The sequence below is a fragment of the Mustela lutreola genome, chromosome 7 (genome assembly GCF_030435805.1).
Source record: "Mustela lutreola isolate mMusLut2 chromosome 7, mMusLut2.pri, whole genome shotgun sequence".
NCBI lineage: Eukaryota > Metazoa > Chordata > Mammalia > Carnivora > Mustelidae > Mustela > Mustela lutreola.
In genome coordinates this window covers 6800525-6816306 of record NC_081296.1, presented here as the reverse complement: position 1 = coordinate 6816306, position 15782 = coordinate 6800525, and the positions used below count along the sequence as shown (strand labels likewise).

Sequence of the window (15782 nt, the reverse complement as noted above, 5' to 3'; positions counted from 1 at the left end):
TCAAAGCTGTTTCCAGAGAGACCTACCTTATCCAAAACCACGTCACTCTTCCTGAGCTCCAAGACCTTGGAAAGGTACCGACAGAGCTCGGCATTAGCCTCTCCTTCCGACGGGGGGGCTGCTATGGCCACGCTCACCGCTTCCGCTGTCACGTCTGGAATGAAATCAGTGTGGACTGTGTCTTTAAGGAATGAGGATATTTTGCAAAAGGGTTTACACTTCCCTGGCACAGAGTGGATTTTCCATCAATAACTACTGCGTGAAGAAATGAGTGAGTAAACTACTCACACCTGAGGGAACGTTATAATAAATATGGCTCCCCCGTTTGAGGAAAGAAATCCAGAGTAAATTGACATCTTCCCTGTCCTGCAGACCAAGATGGGCCTGGAGTCCTTCCCCGGCCTCACGCAACTGGAAACTGCCCGAGTGGTACGCAGAGCCCTACGGTAGGATCAGGAGCCGGGTGAGAACGAGCCAGCCCACAGGTTCCGCCATCAGGAAAATGAGAGCACTGGACTGATTCAGCTCACGTGAAATGCCTCTAAGGTTTTTAAAATGCAGCATTTAAACATTTACACAGCACTTGTATCCACAAATTCGATGGCATACAAACATGTTTTAGGGACTTCACAAATATTAACTTGTTCAATCCTCATAAGAGCTTTATGAAGAAAATATTAATGCCGCTAGGATCTCCGGTTTACAAATGGGGCAACAAATCCAGATTTGCCGAAGGGCACGCGGCTATAAAGCGATGTTGTGAGTCAAAGTTAAGTTTAAATGCATGCTTTGACATGCTGGGCCAAAGAGCTTTGCTTTGGAGGAGTACTCCTGCCTCCCTGGTCGATGCGGCCTCTATCAAGCACTCCTGCCCCTAGTCCCCCATGGTTATTCCGGAGAGAGAGAAATGTCTACTCAAAGGGTTTGCAAGTGCGCTGAAGCTGGTCCCCACCTGGGGTTACGCAGGCATTTTCACACACTTACACCGCGCCCGTGTGAACGACGTGGCCACAGAATCCATAAGCACAAAGTGGCACAACAAGCCGCCTCCTGTCCTGTCACCAATTCCCATTCTGCGATGTGCCCTTTTCCGCATTTTAGTAGCTTTCACATCCAGACGGGTCTCACAACAGATGGTAAAGAAAGTGTTCACAGGGATTCTGTCTCGCTGGTACACAGAATACTTGTGTACCTTCTAGTGGCTGGCATCTCGAGACTTGACGACACACGGTATGCCGACCGGACTGTCAGCGCGACTACTCTGAAAATGCGGGCCACGGTGGGTGCGGCCCACACAGACAGGCTGACGCAGCCACTAGCACAAACCAGGCCCAGCACCGCAATTAGGAGGTCTTGTTTTCAAAGTGTAAAAAAAGAAAAGGAATAAAGAGCTTTGGAGGAGAAAAAGACCTTCACCTTCACCCAGAATGCTGCCCCCCCCACAAGTTCCCCTGGACTCCCCACATTTACAGTAAATGAAAACACAGCTTCTCAGGAGCCCTGCCTGCTGGCCTCCCGGTGTCCACCTAAGAGATCCCTGAGGCACCTTTTTGGGCTCCAGGGAATCACCTGAAAGCCTCTTAGTTCAATATCCCATCCCACAGACAGAAAGAACTGGGCCCAGAAAAGTTTTGTATTTAACTCAAAGCAAGTTCACACAGGAGGTGACGACCAGGGATCTCAGAGACTAGATTTTCTCTTCCTCCTTGGGCCCGTGGTCTTTAAACTCAACCAAAATGTGTCTTCTTTCTTTCTCTGGCCAATGTCTCCAGTTCTGAAATAGGAGAAACTAATAATTCTAGGCTACATATCTTTCTAGATGTGTCCTTTCTAAAACACCATTATTTATTTATTTATTTTTAAAGATTTTATTTATTTGACAGACACAGATCACAAGTAGGCAGAGAGGCAGGCAGAGAGAGAGGAGGAAGCAGGCTCCCTGCTTAGAGAGAGCCCAGCATGGGTTCAGGACCCTGGGATCATGACCTGAGCCGAAGGCAGAGGCTTTAACCCACTGAGCCACCCAGGCGCCCCTAAAACACCATTTTTTAAAGGATTATTTATTTATTTGACAGACAGAGATCACAAGTAGATGGAGAGGCAGGCAGAGAAGAGAGAGGGGGAAGCAGGCTCCCTGCTGAGCAGAGAGCCCGATGCGGGACTCGATCCCAGGACCCTGAGATCATGACCTGAGCCGAAGGCAGAGGCGCTTTAGAGGCAGAGGTGACTGTGCCATCCAGGCGCCCCTAAAATACCGTATTTTTAAGAAGGAAAATATACGTTTTTTTTTTCATCGAACTTGGTATGCTGTAACTGTGGTATATTCACTCACTTTTGACACTGGATTTACTCCTTTACATTAGAATCTAGAATTCTCAAACGGGGACGCCTCTAATCGCAGAGGTGAGAAATACACCAACTGTAGATCAACCTTCAGCTCAGCAAGGCAAAGGGAGGACGGAGGGGACTCCCCTTCCCCGCTTAGGCCCCCCGCCCCCATTGTCCACATATACCTGTGACAGCGTTTTGTTTGGACCCGGGTTTGGCATGGATGGCTATGGTGACACAACCTTTAGGATCAACTGCCACAGGACCTAAGGGAGGAAGTGGTCTCTCTGGCTCCTTGCTCTGGCTCTTACCCTAAAACGACAACAACAACCACACTACAACTTTACAGGCTATAAGGCGCTTTCTCACACGTTCGAGCCTTCCACGACTCCCTTTCTCCTTAACCCAGGACAAGCTCGTCGCGCCCGGGCACTTCTGGCCACCTGGAAAGGTTTCACCAGCATCCCCAACCAATTCTCGCCCGAAGCCCTCCGATCAACCCAACCGAGTGTTCCCCTCCCGCGCTGGGAAGACGGGGCTCTGGCTCCCCCCTCAGTGCTGGTCCCCAACCCCAGGCGCAGGGGCCGCTTCTTACTCGTCCCTGCGCCTCCGGCAGCACGAGCTGACAAACTGCTGTGCGCAACCAGGCGGGAAGAGTGTGTGGGGACAGGAAGGGCCGGCCACGGCCACGAAGGGCTGCCCAGCGACGGAAGCTGCGGCCCGACTCCGCGCGCAGGGCACTCGGCGGCGGGGCGGCAGGTGCGCGGACGGTGCGCACGCGGGGGGCGAGGACGCGAGGCGCGCACCGGCGGCCCAGCGCGGGAAGGCGCCTGCCCGGGCCTCCGACGCCGGGGGACGCTGGCCCTGCGGGGACGCGGCCGTCCGGACAGAGTGGGGCGGCACAAGACCGCAGGAGCCCCGGGTCTGGGGAGCCGTGAGCCGCGGGCCCCGCCTCTCTCCCGCACGCCGCCCACCCTCCCCCTGCCACGGGGCTTGCCACTGGCCTTGTTCGTCGCACCGGCTTTCTTGGGCATCTCGGCGCTTAAGGAGAGCCGGGCAGAGGCTCGGAGCCCGCGCCCCGACACTAGCGGCCTCAGCCAGCAGCCCAGCCGCAGCATCCCCGCGGGGAAGCCGGGCAGAGACGAACGGGCGCCGGAAGATCCCTCTGCGCCTGCGCACGTGGGCAGGAGCGGCTCCGCAGGCCCGCGTCTGCGCTCCTGCCCCAGGGCGACCCCTCCCGGCCGGCGGGAGCATGACTCCTCGTCCTCAACAGCAGCCCAGGACCAGGACGGAGAGCTGGGCCTGGACCCTGTAGTGAGGGATGGCCTCCCAGACTCCCCAGGGAGGAAGGCTGTGCTACCGCTGGTCTTCTCTTGCCTCCTGGGAACAGAGGATAGCAGGGAGCACAGTCCATGTGTGGATGGAGCACCTGCTTTGTGCCCGTAGCTGAGGATTCCACAATGTAAGAGAGGAAATACTCTGATGGACGATGTGGCAAGCGATGAAGCGGGGGGCGGGGGTGGGGGTGGGGACCTGCCTGCCGCTGGGTCGGAAGATGGTGGCCTGAACGACGACGGCAGCGGGGCCGAAAGCGGAGAGTGGATCATCTCTGGGGCATTCAGGAGCTGCGGCTGGCGGAGGAGACCTGGGTTTGTAGTCGGCCTCCCCACGACGACCTTTTGAAACATGCCATCTCTCTGCCCGGGAAGTGGGTTTTATAACAGTCTCCCCTCATACTGATGGGAGGCACAGAGGTGAGCTCCTCAGTGCACAGCCAGCACCCAGCGACCACTCTGGTGTCCATGAACACCACACAACCATCCCAGAATGACAAGACATTCTCCCACCTCCTGAGATTAGATCAAGGGAGAACAACTGGTGGCCACAAAAAAGGATCAAGCAGCAGAGAGATGGGCAGCACTGATTCTCGAGTTCCAGCGACTCACTCCAAGTGGTGCACTCTTACTTTGTGTTGAATTACCTCCATAAATTAAAGACAAGGTTAAACCTCAATCAGCTAGAACCCTTGTTCCCAGTGTCTTACACTCAACTTTCAGAAGAAAAAGACAAATGACAAAAACCTAAAAGGATAATAGGTATTTATTTATAAAATTCCAGGGGATGTCCCACATCAGTAAACAGTTCCGTTGCTTATCCCTTCTACAGCTACCTTCAGTGACAATCATTGTTCAGTGCAACATACTTGAAAAGCATTTGAAACGCCTCAAATGTCAAAAAAACATTAACCGCCGTACCCAGGGCATGCCATACATCGTAAGGTAGAAGGACATTCCGTAACAGTCACTATAGGGTGTTCGCTGGTTAATCTTTAATCAGAACCACACATTTCATCAATATTCCAGTTAGCTGAGGTTTATATCCACAAGATACCAGAGATAGAAAATGTCCCTTCTTCAGCAATTTTGAGACCTCCGCCACCAACACACCTTACTACCTTCTTGAAATATAAAATGAAGTACTATTTTAGATGAAAAATTTTTACGTCCTAATTACTATTATTTAGAAAACCTTAATTCTTTTTAAGTTGTTACTTAAAAGAACTGACTTTTAACCATCTTCCCAAACTATTTGCATATCTTAAACTTAATTACACGTAAGCTTTTTTTTTTTTTAACAAGATAATCACTTTGGAGGGAAAAAGAGAATGTTATTTATATAAAAATTTTGCTTTATAAAAAAGTATACAAATGTTATTCTACCAGATATACTCCCTATCCCCTCCTAATACAGCTGTACCTGTGACATGAGCTGAGGTCAGAAATATGAAACCTATCTTACTTCTTGGTTCTGTAGAACTGTGTAGGTGACAGAAAGTATACTTTTCAGCAGGAGTGATTCTGTTGTCTATCTTTAAAATCTCAAAGTAGTTGTTAGAAAGGTCAGTATTTTATTCAGTCTCCTGTTATGTAAGATTATCGCCACAATGCTGAACTGATGCTGGCTAGCTGGTGGCCCCCAGCAGCGCCGTCTCGACCTCGGGCATTCTCAAGGGCATCCCCCATACAGACACACTGAGTACAATGGTGCAGTTTAGTGATCAAGAATCCAGTCTTAGACTCTACCTTTAGATCCTCTGTTTATGTCACATTATTGTGAATCTGTACAAACTCCATTTATAGTTTTAAATTGTACTACATAACACGACTAATATACTACTATAAAATATCCTTTTTTGTAAATACATAGAGAATGCTCTTGGGCATTTATTAGGCCTACTTCTAGCAATATTCTGAATGCTAACGACCAGATACTTCAAAACTCCAAATATAAGGTCAGTTTTCTTAATTTTCTGAAATTAGTTATGTGAATTAATAGGAATTCTGTAGGAATACTGACCCATCTCATTCCATATAACCTTCAGAATAGATAAGCCTGTAAGTCCAACTCACCTAAACTTCACAACAGTTAAAACTACGACAATAACAACAACAATGAAACCAGCTGTCTGAAACTAGAATCTTTCTATAAAACTGCGGAAAGATCATGAGTCAGCTGATTTATGAAATTATACAAGGTAAAGCTGAAAGCTGCATTTATTTTTTTAAACACTTATGCCCAGTTTTCTTTTCCTCTAAGGTTATAAGAAAATGTAAAATTCCTTTTAAACCATGCACAGCCTTAAATCAACATTCTTCATATCCTCTAAGAAACTAAAATGTTTCTTATAAATATTATAAATATTCATGACACTGAAACTATTTTTTGTGGCCAGTTTTTTATGCCTTTGAGACTAGATGGTATGCTACTATTTAGCCAAAATGTCCAGAATGCTGAATTATGTATAAAATATTATTTCTGGTATCTGTCCATCCTCTATTGACGTGCCATTATTATTGCCGGGAGAACTGAAAAAGAAAAAAACAGTCTTGCTAGCAGTAGGTGTCTCATGCATGACTTTCTTCAATCCTTTTGTGCCATAGTGGGAGTCTGGACCCTAAATGAGAACAAAAGGTTCATTAGTAATTTTCATTTCATAAGCACTCAATTTAATGTGGTGCTTTAATTAGATTAATGACCTATTATATTGCATTATAATCCTTGTATGAAATTTTATGCTAAGCCATGTCATGAAAAATAAAGTTTTTGCTACAAAGTCAGTTAATTAGTAAAAATACTGAATGCAGAAGTCAGCTTTTAGGCAACAGTGAACGGTTTTAAGAAAATAATTATTTTATTTTCTGTCAAACATTCAAACTCCTACTCAAGCAAAGGGCTACTTCTTGTGAAGAACATTTCTGAGCAGAGCTGTGCTGAGAAGCACTAGAGCACTCTAACTCCCAGCCTCCTTCCTTCCCCTCTTCCTAAAGGCTTTATTGTCAGGTACTCTCACTGTCTCTGGAAGACTGCTCTGTAACAAGAGGAAACCCACCAGTTCACCCTCTGGAACATTCTAGAAGACTTACTTTGAGTGTCGCGCATGCCGTGTAGCACACGTTGGGCAGGATCTCTATGGGTTCTTTGAACATGACCCTGAACGTGTTAGCAGTCCCGTCACAACTGAATCCAGTATCGTTCTGTCCCAGAGTTTGTTTCTTTTCATATTCAATGATCTGTAAGTTTTCAAAGAGAAGGTACACCTCAGTTACATCACCTGATGCCAGGGTTCACAGAAAGGAGTACGGAGCCCTGAGGAACAGTGACGCAGTGTCCCTGTGTGATTCTTCTGTACTTACCGCGAACCCACCCGCTCCCCACAAGACGTCTCTAATAGGTTGTCAAGGGCAGGGGGATGCCAGCTAACTGGGGCCGGGCCTGGTCAGAGGGGTTTCCACAGAAGACACAGGGCTCGGGAGACTGCTTTTTAGAGCATCTGGATTTTATTATTTATTTATTTATTTTTAAAGATTTTGTTTGACAGAGAGAGATCACAAGTAGGCAGAGAGGCAGGCAGAGAGAGAGGGGGAAGCAGGCTCCCTGCTGAGCAGAGAGCCTGATGGGGTCTCAATCCCAGGACCCTGAGATCATGACCCGAGCTGAAGGCAGAGGCTTTAACCTACTGAGCCACCCAGGCACCCTGAGCATCTGGATTTTAGACACTGAGGAAAATGGGCCTTGACTCCTTGCTAGCCTGTGTCTTGCCACTAGAAAATTCCCTCAGCATTTCCTCTGTTATTTGCTGAGATTAAAATGACCTGAAATTCGGGGATGCAGATATTGAAAAGGTGAACATCGTGTGTTTTCGATTTAGCTCCATACTCGGCGCCAGGCCGCAGGGACACCCTCTCACGAAGCTTCTGGCACCGGCCGTGTGCGCGGGGACGCTTCAGCGCGGCGCCGGCAGCAAGCGCCCATGGAGGGCGAAGCGGCTCGACGGAGGACGATTTTACTCCGTCGCGAAGGGGTGAGGCTGCACAGAGGAGTTTTAAAAGCTCCAGTCAGAGCTTCCCAGGACACAAAGCCCGTGCGAGGGAATAGGCCGCACAGAGGCGGAGGCTCGCAGACCTGCCTTTTCACACCCATGAGACAAAAACAGGGCAGTGGTCACCTCCGCAGGGACAGTGACTGGAAAGCTCACAAGGGGTCCCCGGGGAAGCTCTAAGGCCCTGTTCCTTGATCTGGCTGCCGGCTGCACAAGTGTAGTCAGTGTGTGACAAGCAAGCCACATGTGCCACTTAGAATCAGACATGTACTTTCCTAAATGCCCCGCACGGTTCCATATAGAACTTAAACCCGGGGCGCCTGGGTGGCTCCGTCGATTGGGTGACTGCCTTTCAGCTCAGGTCACGATCCCGAGGTCCTGGGACTCAGTCCCCCATCGGGCTCCCTGCTCACTGGGGAGCCTGCCTCTCCCCATGCTTGTGTGTGCTCTCTCTCTCTGTCAAATAAATAAAATCCTTAAAAAAGAAAACAAAGCAAAACAACATGGAAAACCGTGGCAGGCTGGTGTCCCCCCCCACAGCAGACCCCTGCACTTCTCTGAGCAGTCACACTGGTTCACTGAGAGGAACACTTGCTTCGCCTTCTCCCTAAGGCTGCGGGGAGAATGCCATTAGAAACTGTACGGCGGGCACCACGGCTGCCACAGCAAGACAAGGAAACTGAGGCTGGGAGACGCTGCCTGACTTGGGCCACCATCACACCTCGAGGTGGAGCTAACACGCAAACCCACAAGGGTCTACCCGCTGCTACATTTGGAGGGTGTGTGATGCCAGCCCCTGGGAAGAAAATAAAGACAAGTCCGATTTCCATTCATTTTACTCAGTTTTTATATTTCTCCCTTTCAACAGACCTACATCCCTGATGCCTTCTCTCGGGCCTGCAGATGACAGAGCCTGCTAAAGTGGGTTCCCGGATCCTACTGGGATGGGATCTTAACATCCCCTCGGATGTGAAGTGAAACAGGAAGTACCTGTGAAAAGCTTTTGTACCCCTCTGAGGTTTGCTTTGGTTTTACTGCACTTAAAACGGTAAAAATAAAATTTTCTAACCTTTAAAATCTTTCCAATTTCAGTGGGTTTTGAAAGTATTTGTTAAAAATATTAAAAATGTCACCTTCTGGGGTGCCTGGGTGACTCAGTCAGTTAAGCACCTGCCTTCGGCTCAGGGTCCTGGGATCAAGCCCTGCACCAGGCTCCCTGTTCAACAGAGTCTGCTTCTCCCTCTGCCCCTCCCCCTATTCATGCTCTCTCTCAAATAAATAAAATCTTTCAAAAAAAAGCCACCTTCTAGTTGGTTTGTAACAAGTAACAAAATGGCGCAAGTAGTGTAAATTTATCAGCTGATTCTTTATTTATTTAACCAATCTCCATACCCAAGGAGGAACTCGAACGCATAGCCCCCAGAATCAAGAGGTGTATATTCTACAGACTCAAGCCAGCTGGGGACCCATCAGCTGAAATTTTTTAATTAATTCATTTAGTTAGTTAGTTAGTTATTTGAGAGACAAACAGAATGAGCAGGAAGGACAGCAGACTCCGCACTGAGCACCGAGCCCAACATGGGGCTCCCTCTCACGATCCGAGCCAAAACCCAGACTTGGGGCCTGACGGACTGCAGCCGCCGAGCGCCCCAGCTGAAGTTCAAGGGGACTGCAACAGACAGGATTAGACAACGAGCATGATGTCGTGAGCAGGGCCAGCAACGCGGCTCTTCCCTCGGATGCCGGAGTCTTTGTGAGGTAGTGAGGCATCTTTTTCAACCGTCATCAAATCAGATGTTTGAACTGATCCGTATTTTGAAAACTAATGATGTATTTTGAACACAAAGTTCACCAAGGTTTTTACTATTAAAATAATATATTAACAACATTTCAGAGAAGGCAGTTATTTTCTACTGATATAAGTTTTTAAACACTGTTTACTTCCTTTTCTCATTTCTATTTTTCTTTTAACTTATGCAAAATGTCAAAGTACAGTATGCGCAGTAAATACAAATCCAGTGTAGATGTGTTTCAAAAACAATTTTACTAACTGGACAGCAGGAGAACACTGGTTTACTGAAAGAGAATGCGAAAGGTATTTAACTTTCTACCAGATTAAGAACTGGGGTGGAGAAGATCTAAAGCATGAGGCAGGGTCTAGTCAGACAATCAGAGATCAGAAGGTGTTCATAGTAGTTCTGAGAAATTAAACAGTTTCAAGCCCTGGAGTTCGAAGTGCCACGGAAAAAGCCGGTGGGTATTTTAAGACAATGCACAGCAGGAATGACCCACAGAAGTGCTTCCTAGAGAAAGGAGCGCTCCTTCGATGCTAATGCTTCTAGGAAAGACCCCAGGACCCCGATTCTCTGAAACCACTCTTGATCAGTTGCAAAAGAGAACTTTCTAGGCTTTTTGATGCCTTTGATAATTATATTGAAATCTGGTTTGTCAAAATGAGATCTTACTGTAAAAATACGCTTGTTATATTTCAATTATATAGTGAGGTAGAAAGTGTACCTGTATATTCACTTGATAATCCGTGGGACCATGAATAGATCCGTATAAACCAAATCCGACTACAGAGATTCTTCTATTAACTGTGAACCTGAGAATGAAATCAGATATAAAATAGACATATAATTCAGTGAATGTTCATATTCTGAAGGCTCATAAAACTTCTAAGTGTTACCTGGAATAACTAACATTGCTCATAAAAAGGTAAACTGTCATAAATGTGATCTCCTTGGAGGTGTTATCTGTTTACTAAAAAACTCTTTCTAGAGTAAATTTTAACTTAAGTAACTTAAGTAGAACTTGTGTTCTGTACTGTACATTTCTGACGGCCAAACAGCCACTTTTACTGTAATGATAATTTTAATGATGTATTAGTCCAAATACATGTGCCCACCTCCTTCATGAACACAAATGTGTGAGTCATCAGGCCTGAAGCCCAGCGGCCCGAACTAGAAAACTTCTTGGCAGGATGAACACTTACTCAAGGCCTGTCAGACTTGGGCACCGGGCCTGGCACCAGGGAAACAATGGTCAGCAAGCTTGTCTACCCACACTGCACCTGTGGCCTAACAGAGGACGCCAGTAACAGGCAAGTAAGCGAAGGACTCAGTCGGTAATTCCAGGTCGGGCGCAGAGCCGTGAAGGAAGAGGCTGCCGTTCCCAGAACACGGAGGTGCAGTGTGGGGTCAGGACCCGATTGACGCAGGTGGATCGGAATGAGATCTTCCACAACAATTACCAAGTCCAGTTCGGTCATAACAGTTAAAAAACAGACCCACCTTACTCCATTTTATGAATGTACAAAAACTGACAGGAAGTACTAACAGCCCCGAAAGACCCTATGACCAGCGGTCATCGGTGACATAAAGCAGGGCCCCTCGGCCTCTTCTGTAGCAACGTCACTGCTTACTACTCCCACACACCGAGTCCTTCCCCAGCCAGATGCAGGGCTTCGAGATTTTACATTATTTCCTTTAATCATTGTAACAGCTCTATAAACTCAGTAACGCAGGACTGTTTTTATTATCCTCAGTGTGGACGGTTGAAGAAACTGAGGTTTAGAGAAATTAACTTGCTGGGTCACAAAGTGTGGCATAGCTGGGGGGCTGCAGACCTGCTTGGGCCAAAACGCCTGTGCTCTTACCCACTATAGTCCAGGGCAAAGACTGTCTCAGGAGTTTTAAATATATCGTTGATAACACAGGTTTTTTTCTTATTTTAAAAATGTAGGGGCGCCTGGGTGGCTCAGTTGTTAAGCTCAGGCCATGATCCCAGCATCCTGGGATAGAGTCCCTCATGAGGCTCCCTGCTCGGCAGGAAGCCTGCTTTTCCCCCTCCTACTCCCCCTGCTGGTGTTCCCTGTCTCTTTCTCCATCAAATAAATAAATAAAATCTTTTAAAAAAAAATGGTAATATATTCTCTGTAAAAAAAAAAAAATAGAAAATGCAGCTAAACAAAGACAATTTTAAAGCATCACTAAATCTACGACCCAGAGAGAGGCCCCACTTATCCTTTGGTGCATTCTCTTTCTAGACTTTTGGTTCTGTTTTCTAACAATGGGAAAGTAAGACTTGTTTTCTATGAACACGTTGCTTTAAAAAATCATCTCGGGACACACACACACACACACACACACACACACATATATATTTTTTGCAACTTTTCATTTAAAAAGCTAAACAATTACTACTGGTCCACTACATTTAACTACTTTCTCATTGTTGGATAATCTAGGTTACTCCCAATTTTGTTATTATAAAACAGTGCCATCATGAATAGTCTTGCAGGACTTTAATTATGTCCCTAGTATAAATTCCTAGAAGTATAACTGCTAAGGAAAATGAAAGGCATATTCTTAAAGCTTTAGATTAACATTATCAAATTGCTTCCCAGGAAGACTAGCACACTTTCCACCCCACAGGGAACAAAGATTGATTCTATCTCAGGCTAGCAGTGCTGAGTGAGTCTATTTATATTTCTTTGATTACTAATGAGTTAAAACATTTGCTCATATGCTTACCATTATTGGATTTTCTCTTTAATGAAATAAAAGAGATTTTTCTCTGCTGATGAGTGTCTTTTTCATGTGGATTTGAAAGGCCATGTTATATAGCTGTGCTTTGTCAGTAAACATCCACTATGGAAAGTAGCCTGTTTGTCATTTATTTATTAACTTCATGGTGGCTTTGGAAGTAAAAATGCTGTATTATCTGTAGTCAAATTATATGATCTCCGCCAAGTTCAAAGAAGCCTATCTCACCCCACTGTAACATTCATCTCCTCTAGCACTGTCATGATTTCATTTTTTTAATGTTAAAATTTAACTTCATACAGACAGTGCTAGATGGGATCAGAAAGGATCTAACTTGATTTTCCCAGAGGTTAATCCTTTCTTCCCTTTCTAAATTTCCTCCCTTATATTCTAAATGCTCATCTACGTCAGGCTGGTTTCTGAACTCTCTAGTGTGTTCCATACAGCACTTATTTCAGCATTATAATACTTCTCACATTCGATCCATGCTGCTCTTTTAAAGAGAGATACATTTAGTCTTCCAGGTCAACTTTAGAATAGTTTTGCAAACCACTCCTCCGTACCAAACACACGCAACTTCTGAAAGGAACTGCACACACAGGGTTAATCTGGAAAGACGCGGATTCCAGTCCAAGTTCTCCAATTTTTCATAAAGGTAGTCGACTGTGTGTTTCTTAGGATTTATTCCTGCTCCTTTATGTTGTCACTGTAAGTGATACGTTTTTTATTTAATATTTTAACCGAAAATCTAAATATTTTTCAAATTTTGTCTTTTTATGGTGGCAAACTACACAACAAAACATACCACCTCAGCCATTTTTTAAGTGCTCAGCGGCACTGAGCACACTCAACCCTTGCCACCGTCCATCTCTGTAGCTGAATTCTGAGGACACGCAGGAATGCCACTGGCTCTTGCATACACCTTTCACAAGTGGTCACTATTCTCTTTCACTGGTTCCAACAGATTTTTACTGATCCTGAGATTATCCAGACGGATCCCTTGTTCTCAAAATGAGTCCGGTCCTCAAGAAGGCCAAGCTCTGTTTGCACCAAGGTGTAGAGTCAATACTGGCAGGGAACCAGGGGCACCAGATTAACTGCAATGCTTAGCATAGTCTCCCAAAACAAAGAATCCCAATCAACTTTCAAGTGTCCTATCAGAATTCATGCAGGTTAAAAACTCATTTATAACTACATGAGTTCAACCTAATTCTACCTAATTCCTAATTTATTTATAAATAAACAAACCAAACATTTTTTGTCATCGTTGTCATAAAGCAAGATCACTTCTGCAGAGAGGATGTGTCTTTTGCCTGTGCAAAGAATGGAATTAGGGCATTATAACCAGTCCTCTGTTCTCTTTGCAAAGTGGGGTCCCCAAGTCCTTAGCATCACTCAGTGCTTCAACACAAACCAAAGATTTTTTTGTGACAATTTTTATATTCACTGACCTTTACAAGAGGTGATCAATATAGAGCAGAAATATTATATAGTTAATTCTTGTATTTGTAGTAATCATATTCTATAAAGTTGCACAAATACTAAACCATTGCTCCTGGCGGGGGGGGGGCATGTGTACACACACATACACTCACACACACCTCACATGGGTTATAATCCTAAAAACAGCTCATCATAGTATATTCCATTTTATTTTACAAAAGAGAAAACAAAGGTTCAGAAGTGTTCCGTGACGTGCCTGAGGTCCCCCACCAACAGGTGCAGAGTTAGGGTTCACATGGCCCAGAGCCTGTCCTGCAGGACCCTGCACGGCCCTCTTCTATCTCCATTCGCACAGGATAGAGAAAATAAGGCACAGAGCATCTCCTTGTGTGACCTCACATAGGAACACAGTCCCCCAGCCCCAAAAAACTCTCCTGTGACTTAAGAAAGCACCTCAAGTTCTGATATGGGGAGTATAAATAAGTTTTAGAGAGTCAGCGAGTTGCAAATCTAAAAACAAAATAATAGGAGTGACCGTATTTTGTTTTATTTGAAACCTTTAAAAAAAATGACACGATCAGCAGCAACACCGCTCCTGGTTTTTGACACATCAGGATGCTACACCTGTCCCCCACCAGCGTAGTGGTCTCAGCACGCTGGTGTGCACGCGCACTGCCTGCTTCTGTCTGTACAGTGCCCACACACCAAAGCACGGCTTTTACTTGATCTCGGTTATGGTTACTGCTCCATTACAACTAGGTCATCATGGCAATTAAAAGCAATGTGTGAAGCATATGGTCTATGAATTTCATCAGTTTAGTAAAGAGGGAATATAAAATATTTTATTATAAAAAAGAACTGGTACTAACGTAGATAATATCATCTGCAAATAATGAAAAAGACTTCTTCCTTTCCATTATTCAAGGCTCTAATTTCCTTACTCTTTATGACAATCATAAAAAAATCCCATCACCCAGAATTATAATACTGCTGAGACCCAGAAAGGCTGGCCAGCATTGCTCTCTTGAGGTTTTGACAGTCTACCATGTGAAAGAATTTTTCTAGACCAAGTCTATGAACAGTTATATCTGGAATGAAGGTGAGATTTTATCAAGTCTTTCTGACACCTACTGAAACAATTATATTCCTTTTTTCCTTTGGTCTGCTACTGTGGTTAATGGGTATTTAATGTATTTTATAATACTGAGCATTTTTTCAATCTTCACATACACCCTGTTAGCTCATACAGTACTGTTTTTTCTGAGGTACTGCTAGATTCAAGACACTGGTATCTTATACCAGTGAGACCGACCTAGAAATGTTTCTGTCTCATCAGACTCCTGTATAAGGGTTATGCTTCTTTTAATAATTACCCAAGAAGTACTTTCTTCTTTTAAGCCTCAAGGAAATGACCTATTCCTTGAAGGTTTGATAAAACTCACCTGTAAAAACCACCTTGTGAAGGGACAGTTCTTTGATAACTTTTAATTCCTTCCACTGGTAATTGGTCTATTCAGGCTTTCTTCTCCAGTCAATTCTGATAATTTATATTTGCCTATAAAATGATCCATTCCATCGAGATGTTCAATTTATTAGCACAGATTAAACTCAGAAGTAAAATAAAGACTGCCTTAGTATATGATTATATTATATCCCCACTATTATTCCTAAATGTGTGTTTTCTTCCTTTACCATTTTTGAGGTTTATTTATTTTGATTTTTTTAAGAAACCAGTTTATGGATTTCTTAATTCTACTGTTTTAAATTCATTAATTTCTACATTTTTCCATTTCCCTTCTCTTTTCTATTTTTTGTGGCTATTCATTTTCTAGCTACTTGAGCTGAATGCTTAAAATTATTTATTTCTACCCTAATTTTATTAAAAGAAGGTTATTATTACTGTCCTTTTGTGTGACACTTTTGCCTCATCTCATAAATTTTCCTATATAATATTCTCATTGTGAATGATTATTAAGTAGTCCACAAATGCATTTCCATTTTCACCCAATAATTAATGAGTCCTCCCCCTCAGAATTCTATCTTTTAACAAACTTATTATTAGTTCCTCATTTGATACTAAAGTG

The 15782-nt window shown here is 44.7% G+C and overlaps 2 protein-coding genes across 4 annotated transcripts in view; both read right to left on the bottom strand.

Annotated features, from left to right (window-relative positions):
* Positions 1-3499, bottom strand: part of C7H15orf40 (chromosome 7 C15orf40 homolog) — a 43988-nt gene extending 40489 nt beyond the window's left edge. The window contains exons 1-3 of one of the 2 annotated variants that reach the window (XM_059179881.1): positions 3333-3499; positions 2514-2640; positions 27-154 (exon numbers count right to left, since the gene is read on the bottom strand). In XM_059179881.1, the coding sequence (XP_059035864.1) occupies positions 27-154; positions 2514-2640; positions 3333-3446 (369 nt within the window). In that variant the 5' untranslated portion in view covers positions 3447-3499. The remainder of the gene's footprint in view (positions 1-26; positions 155-2513; positions 2641-3332) is intronic. The other variant, XM_059179882.1, reaches the window with a different exon arrangement.
* Positions 3500-4410: 911 nt separating this feature from the next.
* Positions 4411-15782, bottom strand: part of BTBD1 (BTB domain containing 1) — a 46229-nt gene continuing 34857 nt past the window's right edge. Inside the window, exons 6-8 of one of the 2 annotated variants that reach the window (XM_059179876.1) lie at positions 10226-10313; positions 6753-6899; positions 4411-6283 (exon numbers count right to left, since the gene is read on the bottom strand). In XM_059179876.1, coding sequence (XP_059035859.1) covers positions 6125-6283; positions 6753-6899; positions 10226-10313 — 394 coding nt within the window. In that variant the 3' untranslated portion in view covers positions 4411-6124. Of the gene's footprint in view, positions 6284-6752; positions 6900-10225; positions 10314-15782 lie in introns of those variants that run through there. The other variant, XM_059179877.1, reaches the window with a different exon arrangement.